This window comes from Hydra viridissima, unplaced genomic scaffold, assembly GCF_058129835.1.
Source record: "Hydra viridissima isolate aposymbiotic clone 2 unplaced genomic scaffold, HvirCarnegie_v1 scaffold_16, whole genome shotgun sequence".
Classification (NCBI taxonomy): Eukaryota; Metazoa; Cnidaria; class Hydrozoa; order Anthoathecata; family Hydridae; genus Hydra; species Hydra viridissima.
The window spans coordinates 1,860,600-1,871,430 of NW_028324315.1; the positions used below are offsets into that span (position 1 = coordinate 1,860,600).

At 32.0% G+C, this 10,831-nt stretch overlaps 1 protein-coding gene across 2 annotated transcripts; it reads left to right on the forward strand.

Moving 5' to 3' along the window:
* Positions 1 to 102: 102 nt before the first annotated feature.
* On the forward strand, positions 103 to 3,511 carry LOC149877285 (peroxisomal ATPase PEX6-like). 2 transcript variants are annotated; one of them, XM_090074367.1, is made up of 3 exons: positions 139 to 322; positions 454 to 502; positions 690 to 3,511. In XM_090074367.1, exon 3 carries the CDS (start codon positions 730 to 732, stop codon positions 3,106 to 3,108), a length of 2,379 nt encoding a protein of 792 aa, XP_089930493.1. In that variant the 5' UTR covers positions 139 to 322; positions 454 to 502; positions 690 to 729; the 3' UTR covers positions 3,109 to 3,511. The 2 variants fall into 2 exon arrangements, with proteins under 2 accessions (XP_089930492.1, XP_089930493.1); XM_090074366.1 differs by lacking the exon at positions 454 to 502 and having other exon boundaries at positions 103 to 322.
* The last annotated feature ends 7,320 nt before the right edge of the window (positions 3,512 to 10,831 follow it).

Here is a 10,831-nt window from a genome sequence, read left to right on the forward strand (position 1 = left end):
CTTTTATTTTTGTTATTTCTATATTTTTACATGCATTTTAGAATTTTTTGCTTTTATTAACTTTTTCATTTTTTCTTTTCATTATTTAAAAGACTTTCCATCAGTTTAGATGATCTATATATTCTCTAATGTTATTGCAGTACAAATGGAAAAGAAGAGTTTGAAATACAATCTTTGTTGTTATAAACAAGACTGTTTTTAAAAGACCAAACAAGGTTTGAAATTATGCAGAACATTCTGTGAACTCAATATCATTCCTATTTCTCAGTATCTGGTTTAAAAGTTTAATAATTGGTAAATGGAGAAAGATGTCATCAGCTTAGTAAGTCAGCTAAGTAAAACTGTAGAACAAATTTTTTTCTGAAATTTTTGCAACAAACTATTAGCTTTGCATATGGCCTAAATTTTTAAGTCAATGTCATATATATTTATGTGTTTGTTATTACTAAACAGTTGCAGTTGCCTTCAATTTTCACCCATTATTGATGGATAACTAAATCTTGTATGTTTTTTCATCCTGTCTCAAATTAAAATATATGCAAGTATTTTAATATTTACAAGTATTTCACACACACAGATACACACGCACACACATGTAGCCATGCATTCATGCATGCTTACATTACTGCTCATATGTTTGCACATAAAATGATATTGATGCATGTTTATGTATAATGATATATTTTTAGCTCAAGTTCTCATATTGCTTTTGGACTCTGATATCTTAATATGGTAACTGTTCGAGAAGATACAAGACTAGTTAATTCTCGTGAGGCCTTTGTCACTTCAGCTACATTACTTCATTTGAAGTTATTAAATAAGTCATGGGTAAAACTGGAAAATGATAATCATGTATCCTTTCTTACACAAAAGATAGAGAATGAATTGGCTTTGCCTAACAATTGTCCAGTAAAAAATCAATTTGATCATTCCAAAGAGAATGAAAATGCTTTTATTGTAAAGATTTCTCAACATAGTGGATGTGATAAGCATAATTTGTTAAACTTTTTCGAAAGTGAATATTCTTGCTGCTCAAATCAATATGCTGATAATGTTATTTACCTCTCTCCAGGAAGTTTTTTCAACTTATGTCAAAGAAATGTTAAGCTTTACAATGAAAAACGAGAAAATGGAGAGTTTCAGGTGAATGTAGTTGTGTTGCAAAATTTCAATGAATCAGACAGCACTCGGTATGCAAATGAATGCATTTTTTCTCCAGTAAGATGCCCATTTGGTACAATTAGTACAGAAACTGTTGATGCTCTATTGAAAGAGTACTTTAAGTATCCAAGATTAGTCAGTGAAAAGGAAATATTTTCTATACAAGTGTTAACTGATAAAGAAGCATATGCCCCGTCACTTTTATGGTTTGTTGTTAAATCTATTCAAGGTTGCAACCATTCTGGGAGGGAAACCAATTCGGTTTTTGTTGACTCAACCCATACCAGTGTTTCAGAAAGCACCCCAATCAATAGTTATGTACCTTTGTGTTCTTGTAACCATAAAAATAACCGTTATCCATCATTATACTTTTGTGATTCTCATTACCTACAGGCATTTGCTGAACCAATAAAAGAACTCTCGAAAATAATGACTCTTTTAAGCATAAATCAATTTTCATGTAAAGATGTCACTTTGCTATTAGAAGGTCCCCAAGGCGTAGGAAAAAGTTTACTTGTTCGAAGCATTTGTCAAAAATATTGCTGGCACTTTATTGAAGAAAACTGCTTTGAACTGGGGAGTGATTCATTAGGTGCTGCTGAAAAACGCATCGAAAAAATGTTTTTTCTTGCTAGGCAAAATTCTCCTTGTGTTCTTTATCTTAAAAATATTCATTTGTTGGCAAAAGACAAGGAAGGATTTCATGAGGAGCGAAGGATCATTCAGACATTTATCAAGAATCTTCATGAATCAGAAAAAACTACGTTGTTTCTAATCGGAAGTACCTACGATAGTAAGGACATGGGTATTCGCTTATTTTCAGAGTTTGTATATCATGTGACTGTAGGAATGCCTGATGAATTACAGCGTTATCATATATTAAAAATGCTTACTCAAAGTTGGCTTTTGGAAGATAGTGTAGTTGTTGACCTTTCCAGAAAAACTGCAGGATTTGTTTTGTCCGATTTACTTGCGTTTATAAAAGAGCTCAGTTTATTGAAAGATGACTCGGCTACTGTATTAGAGATTTCAAATGCGGTTTTAGAGAGTATTAGAAAACGAAAAGCAGGTCCGTCGATAAATGTGCCTAAAGTAACATGGAGTGATGTTGGTGGTCTCAATGACGTTAAACAAGACATTCTAGACACAATTGAGTTGCCTTTGAAGTTTCCACATTTGTTTTCTTCCGGTTTAAAACGATCCGGTTTGTTATTCTATGGGCCGCCAGGTTGTGGTAAAACCCTTCTTGCAAAAGCGATTGCTACTGAGTTCACAATAAATTTTTTCAGCGTCAAAGGTCCGGAGCTTATTAACATGTATGTAGGGCAGAGCGAGGAAAACGTACGCAACGTCTTTAAAAAAGCTCGAGACGTTTCTCCGTGCATAATATTTTTTGACGAATTAGACTCTTTGGCTCCAAACCGTGGTCGTTCCGGTGATTCTGGGGGTGTAATGGATCGCATTGTGTCTCAGTTACTGTCAGAGCTTGACGGTATTCATAGCAATAATGATATATTTGTAATTGGAGCAACAAATCGACCAGATCTCCTGGATCCAGCTCTTCTACGCCCTGGACGTTTTGATAAATTAATTTACATTGGTTTAGCCGAATCTAAAGAAGAGCGCCTGCGTATTTTAAAGGCAGTGACTCGAAAGATGAAATTATGTGCTGAAGTTGACTTAGAAAATTTTTTAAGTAAATGTCCATTGAACTTAACTGGTGCTGATTTCTACGCCCTAGCTGCCGATGCTCAGATGAATTGTTATCGCAGGTTAATAAATAATTATGAACAAAATATGCACTCAGCCAACTCATTAGATTCCGACAAAGTGATTGTGTTAAATGAGGACCTTGAGCTTGCTTTAAAGAATATTACTCCATCTATTACATTTAGCGAACTTCGTCGGTATAAAGCAATACGAGACGAAATTTTTAACAAAACTTAGGTCATAACACAGGTGATGCACTTATTTGTGGTAGGTGAGACAATGACCAAAAGTTCAATACCTCATCATTCTTCATTCTAATGAAGTATGGCAAGAATCAAATAAAACGAACTTTTTGCGTAAAATGTACACCAGTTTTACATAAAATGGTAAATATTATCTAGCGAACTCTATTGTAGATTAAGAAATGAGAAAACACGTACCACATAGTAAAAACTAGTTTTGAGATTACTTGTTGGTTACGCATCAAAAACTGACGTTCTAAAACCTAAATGTTTTTATACACGAACACGTGTTATTATTTACTACTATTTTTTATTTATTTTTTTATTTCTATAAAGAATACCCCTTTTTTTAAAGTGTAAAGCATGGAAAAAGAGTTAATTATATCAATTACATCTGAGAACTTATATTGTATAAGAACTAAGAATTATATAAAAGAACTATGATATTTTTAATGATGACAAAACAAAAGTCTGAAGTAAAACTGTAAAAATAAACATTTGAAAGATTAACATTTTTAACAAGAATAACATTGAAAGATTCATGGATTCGTTTGCGGGAACATCTGGAGTGCTTCATTTCTGGACTTTCTTAATACCCAACAGTAATCTGAAAACATACCTAGATTTGATCGGCCTTGATAACCCTAATAACTTGATGAAAGAACTCAATTTGCTCATTACTCATGTCCCAAGATACTTGCAATCTTCTGCTTTTTGCACACACACACACACACCCCCCCCCCCCCCCCGAATTTTTTTGAAAACATCCACAAGATATTTTCATGCTCTTTTCTCTGTCAGTCGTTGAGTTTTTGAAATGCAGAACTTCCTGCATTCAACGTGCATTCACAACAAAGGACAAAATCATTGTCAGTTGTAAAGAAAGTTAATATTTATGATTAGACATCTAATATATATATATATAATTTATGCGAATAGTCAAAAACGTGAATAGTGTATGACTCCGCAATCATATATGATTACTTACATACTCAAAATATGTATGATTACTTACGACCCCATATTGCTAAATATTTCGAGAGCCACTTAATCAATTTTGATCATTTTTCTTTTATTAATTTAAAGCAAATTTATCTCCCCTTTAAAAAATGTAGAGATAACTTGAAAAAAGTTGATTGTAAACAAAGAACATGTATTTGCAAGTAGAAATGAGAAAATTCATTTTAGACGAGCGGCTTAAAAATCGTAAAAATTCTTTCGCAAGCAAAAAGAGTTCAATAGAAAAGTTTTGTCACAAAACCATGAAGTTAAAGTTATGTCGCGTATTGGAAAGAAAGAGGTCCGTCAAGTTTAAAACTTGATCAAAAAGTAATCAAGGAGATCGATGCAAAGCCAAAGTACTTTGAGATATCGAAAAAAATTAGTGTTCCCTAGTCAATAATCCAAGAAGTCCACAAGACATACAGGAAGCAGAAACTTCCTGGAAGATTCCAACAGCAATTCAGCGAAGGCTAAAACAAAGGTCGAAAACCTCACGGAGAAAAGCTTCAAGAAAATCAAAAGTGAGCAGCGTAAGAAGGGCGAAATTACGGTAGATATCAGTCTATTCCGCCAAATTTAGGGGGGTGGCATCACAAAAAATTTACGAAAACTGTCGTCCAAAAGCGGTGTCTGCACTAAACTAAAAAAATTTTGAGATCAGCTCGAAGTTGATGGTTTCTAAAAGCTTCAGTGTATTTGGAGATGAATTTGCTTTAAAACAATAAAAAATTTATTAAAAATGATGGAATGAATCTCAAAAAATAAAATTAAAAAAATGGGTCATTATCATTCCAGACTCTTTAAACCCATTGTTTTAATAAAAACAAATTTTTTAAAATGCTTATATGTTTTATGGTTACCTAATCAATTTCAAGTTTAAAGCTTAGAAAAACACAGCGTTAATTTACGCAATTTCAATACACCATGTTAAATAAAAATTCTACTATATCCACTAAAGGAATATATATATATATATATATATATATATATATATATATATATATATATATATATATATATATATATATATATATATATATATATATATATATATAATTTCACTCCAACGTAGAAAATTGAATTAGTCATTAAAGGAATCCGTTGGAAGGCTAAAAGATATACGCTACAAGAATAAAAGCCAAAATCAAAAAGAAGAAGAATGGCGTGGTCCAAAAACATTCAAATGCCCACCATAAGTGAAGGAAATGGTTGCATTTGAAAACGAACCAGTTGAAGTAGTTAAAAACATTAAATTTCGAAAGGAAAGCAGCACATTCCAACAAAACATAAAAAGGGACATAAAAAACATGAGAAATTGGACCTTTACAATTTCACATGCAGGGTCATCTAATTAGTATTGATTAAAGAAAGATGTATACGAAAAGCTGATCACTAATCCATTGCAACGAGTTTTAAAAAGGTTACTAACAATATTAAGAACAGAATAAATGCCGAAGGTAAGAAAATCATAACAGGCACAGCTGAACTAAACAAGATGCATATCAATGGGGAAACTAGCGCTTTTATAATACTTAAAGACCACAAAGGGAGTATTGTAAACAACCCTAGCGTACGGTTAATAAATCCTGAAAAAAAAAACGAGTTGAGAAAAAAGAAATTTTTAAAGAATATGGATTAAAATATTACCATCAAATGCAACTTAAAAATTGTTAACTACCTGGATATCACTTTGAACCTAAACGATTCCACTTATCAACCCTACAGCAAGATAGGGAATCAAATAAACTATATACATAAGAAATTAAACCACCCTCCGAATATTATTAAGCAAATAGTCATTTCGTTAGAATGCAGATTATTAACACTACCATCCAGTGAGAAATTTTTCAGGCAAAAGGATTACGTGTTATGAAGAAGCATTAAATAACGCAGGTTGTAGTTGTAAGTTAAAATATAATAATGCTCCTAATAATATCAGCAAGAAATATGACATGATTCAACCCACCATTTAGCAAAAATGTGATCACAAAAGTTGCCAAATCGTTTCTTGATTTAGTAAACAAGCATTTTCCAACAAAGCATTTTTTGAAGAAGATATTCAACAGAAACAGCTGCATGTTACAGCTGCATGCCGAATTTAAAATTCATAATAAACTCGTGTAACCACAAATTCATCGACGAAATTGTAGATCAAAATAAGAAATCCTGTAATTGTATCAGTAGTTTGAATTGTCCCCTAAACCAAATTTGCCTGACTGAAATCACACAATACAAAGCTGTTTTTTTTTTTTCGACTTTCCGAACTATATAGATAAAGTATATATTGGCATAAGTGAACCACCTTTTAAGTTACGATAAGAAAACCACATTAAATCGTTTAATACTGCAAGGTATAAAAACGAGTTCGAACTATCTAAGGAAGTGTGGCGCATAAAAGAAGTGAACCATTACACCACCAATTAAATGGAGTATCATAAGAAAATGCCAGCCTTACCAACCAACCACAAGAAGATGCTTAAATAAAAAAACTGAAATTGTCATATATAGGGGCGCAAATTTATTAAACAAAAAACAAGAGCTGGTGAGTAAGTGTAGGCATATGAATAAATACATATGCCTACACTTACTCACCAGCGCTTGCGTCATTTGACAGTAAAGACTAATTTGAAGCCATTAATAAGAATAAATTCTTTTTAACAGCATTTTTAACGGCTTTTTCTTTTTCTTTAGTATTTTCTTTTGTAACGTTTTTTGCATCATGTATTTTGCCTGATGGGTAAAGGGCATTACCACCAATATTTCAGAGTGTAATAACTGTCAAAAAAGAAAAAAAACAAGAAACTTTAAGTTAAACCATTATTACAAAGCATATTTGAAAAGTTAACTTGAAACAGTTGGAGTTGATTTCACTCTACTGCCAGAAGAGAATGATCATTGGCATCTGATTGCATTAGCAACGGTGCTAGAAGATCCTACTCAAGGCCATTTGTCAATTAAAATATTTAAAAGTCACAAACAAGTCAAAAACGTGACTATGACAAAAGTCAATCCAAAGAATAGTATTGCTATTGGAAGAAAAATGTTATAACATAAACGTGATGATAGAAAAAGGGGAAAGCGAGTAAAGCCATAGAAAAAGGTGAAAGCAAGTAAAGCCATAGATAGGATTATATATTTGTGAAACTAAAATGCTTAAAGATGCAACATGAACCACTAACGCGGAGATATTGGATGTGCTTCATTTGTAGGAATGGGTATCCAATAACATAGTAAATATAAAGCAAAAACGAAGTGGAAGAGCCGCCCATGCTGTTTAAGACTTAATAAGATAAACGAGATTACTATTATCAATAATAAGATAAACGAGATAATTTCATACACAACTCAATTGAGATCCACTAGTTCTTTTTACGTAGTTCACGAGTTTTAAATAATTTTTGTGCTATTTCGAACGCAAAATAATTAGAATTTTTAATGGAGTTACTCGTTAGAATTTTTAACGGAGTTTTTTTTAGAGTGTGAGATTTATATAATTAGAGAATATTAGGGCCTTTGTAAAATCCGTTTCTTGCAAAATAAAAATAATTTAAAATTACTAAGTGAGAGCTTCTTGGCATTCAAGGAATTAACAGAATTATTATTTAAATTTAATTACAGTTCTGGTTCACGTACAAATCGACCGTGGATGCACCAATTTACAACCTGAAGTTGCTTTTTTGAAGCATTATGCAATCGAGGAAAAACGAGCTACTGCGATTAAGTCACTCACAAGACATTCCTGGTACATTAGCTCAGAAATTCTTGCCATATTCCCTACACAACAAAATTATGCAAATAGCATTATAATTATGCTAATTATGCAGTGAGAAGTAAATACTTGTGAATAACATAATAGTAGAATGTGGGAATGATTTCCTGACAGAGCTGTCCTCTGCTATTGCTGCTTTACATACCTCTCGCATAATCTTCAACACAGTTGGACTTGATGACAGCTTTTTGTCTGTCCCTATCGAACAGTGGTGCCAAACAGAAACTTAAAAGCAAGCTCTGCTTACATTCAATAATCTGCCTGCATCAATGATTGTGCTAAACGTGGAATTGCCCAGATTGAGAATAGCAACAATCGTGGCACTTACGAAACACAGAAACAGTTTTCTAAATTTTTTAAGTAGTGTCAACTACCTGAACCGCGGTTCAGGTGGTTGAAAAAAATTGTGAGACATTTTGTCAAGCTGACAACTAATGAACTACAGAATATTATATAACATTACTAATATTGTATAAATGGTAGGTAATGAAAAAAACAGTGGAGAAAACCTTTTCCATTTTGACTTCGCGAAATGTTGCAAAAATGCTATTTTGCTCATACTTTGGATGCTTGTCTCTCTACCTGCAATAACTATCTGATACTGATGTGAACACAAATAGAAACAACTGTGTTTTTTAGTGTTAACAAGTTGTCGGTAGTGAACTGCGTGTTTGAAATTTTGTGCTGAAAATAGTGATTTCAGTAGATTTTCGTATACTGACTTTGTATCATTTTTTACCACGCTAAAATTCAGGTACTTTGGGGACCTCTAAAGTACCTCGAAATAAGCCTTACGTCTTTGTGGTTGTATAAATAACTAGTAAGAAAATATTTAATGGGTGGGAGCCAGAAAGTTTGGAATATGATTTTTTACGGGACATCCTACTACATATGGCGCAAATATAGCATAATAAAAGAGTACGATAAATGTAACACAAATTTGAAGCTCAATTATCAATCATGACGTGGGTGCCTTTTAACAGAGTTACTCATTAGAATTTTTAACGGAGTTTTTTTTAGAGTGTGGGATTTATATATAAGAGATCGTTAGGGCCTTTATAAAATCCGTTTCTTGCACTTCTCTTGTTAAATAAAAATTCTTCTCTAATATCATTAAACACGGTCAACAAAACATGCTTAACTTAAGTGTGTTTGATTATGAGTTAAAGCAATTGTATCTGTTACTAATTTTTATTATTTATTTTTAATTGTTATTAATGCGCCATTAGCAATAGATTTAATTTCTTCTTCAGATTCTTTAGATTTTAGAGTTCAAAAATAAAACTGTCCCAGCTACCATCGCGGCAGATATTTGTTAAGAACGTTTGGTTGAGATCGTTTGTTAAGAGCCTTTGGTTGAGATGTTTTGTAAAGAGCCTCGACATTGAATCGAGACATTTTTTTAAGATAAGTATTGAGTTCTGGATTACAATAGAATTAAGTACATTAGAAAACATTTCCATCTGCTTTAAAATTAGCATTAAAGTCTTTAAGTATTTGTCAAACAAATCTGAAAGACTTAAAGAGTTCATGGCCTAACAATGAGGATTGTGAACTTTTACTTCATTTTTAAGTCTGTAATTAAATGTCAAACAGTTTATTTTACCCATTAACTTAAATAAAGGGATACTGTCAATTGATTACTTTGCAAATGTTCAATCAATAATAACTTGATCAATAAATTTTAAAAGCCTTGGTTTATCTTAGAAAAAGTTATTTTCCAGTAGCATAACGCATGCTCAATACATGTGGTTTATTCATGGTGACACTCTCTAAATTGAAGTACGACCTGGTTTTCCAGCCTTTGGTTTCCCCCACAAGAAGTGCATTATGTATAAATCAATTTTATTGATTTTGATCCTTCCGAATTCTCCTCTTAATTTTACTCATTGACTGAAAAAATTACTGTTCAAGATAAACTTTTAACATGGTAATATAAATGTTCAACTGATCCTTAGCTGACGATCAATTCATTGCTCTGTTCCTGATGCAAAGGTTGAGCAAGTGGAAATTTTACAAAGTATAAAATTCTCGGGGAGATAATTTGTTCTCGATCTTTGACGGATTCCCTGATAAAGGATTGAGAAGTCCCTCCTAGATCGTCCCTCCTTGACTAAGATTGTTGGTCATCATGATTTAAACAGATATTTCACGCCTAATTTTCTTACCTTTAGTTTTTTGTCTGGGGAATAAGTTTAACTACATGTGCACTAAATAGATAGGTATCTGTTGATTGTTTTGACAAAGAATAAAGAGTATTTAAAATAATAAAATTGTTCGTCTAGAAGAAGCATAACTTATTCATATATCATATTTAGGGGAATGATAAGTTAGGTACTGGCGGTTGCAGAAATACAAACTTCAATAAATAATAAAATCTCTTCGTAAACCAATTTTGTGTTCTTCCTTGTTTTAATTAAAAACAATCTTTTTAAAGTACAACTGCGAACTGTGACATCGTGAGTAGTGTTTATTATGCTTAGCTCAAGGCTTCTTCTCCACGAAAAATATTGATTTTGCCGTCACTTCATCTCAGATAAAATTTTTAGTTTTTCGCATATGTCGTAGAACACGTTTTTTGGAATGAAGTAACAACAAAAACTTGAAAAGAAATTGAATCTAAAACAAGATTTAGAGCTCTTTTTTTATTTATTGATCATTTCTATATCAAGAATTCATTTGAATATTTTCCCTTGCTTATTAGCTACAATTTTCGTCATTTTAGTAAAAATTCGCTCCTTAGGACCAAGAAAACACGTTTCACTACTATAGTTTGTAGCGTTCGAAAATTGAAAGCTTATTTCGAATTTTATTAGCAATTTTGTTCTTAAATAGTATTTTAAACCCATTTTTCCGTTTCTGGTTGCAAATGTCGAGGTAAATAAATTTTTTCAAGCCTTTTTAAAGATTTGCACCAAATTAAAAACAAAAAAGCAAAAAAAAAAAA

Excerpts from the sequence above, each read along its gene's own strand:
- LOC149877285 (XM_090074366.1), top strand. The coding sequence starts at position 730 with ATGGTAACTGTTCGAGAAGATACAAGACTAGTTAATTCTCGTGAGGCC.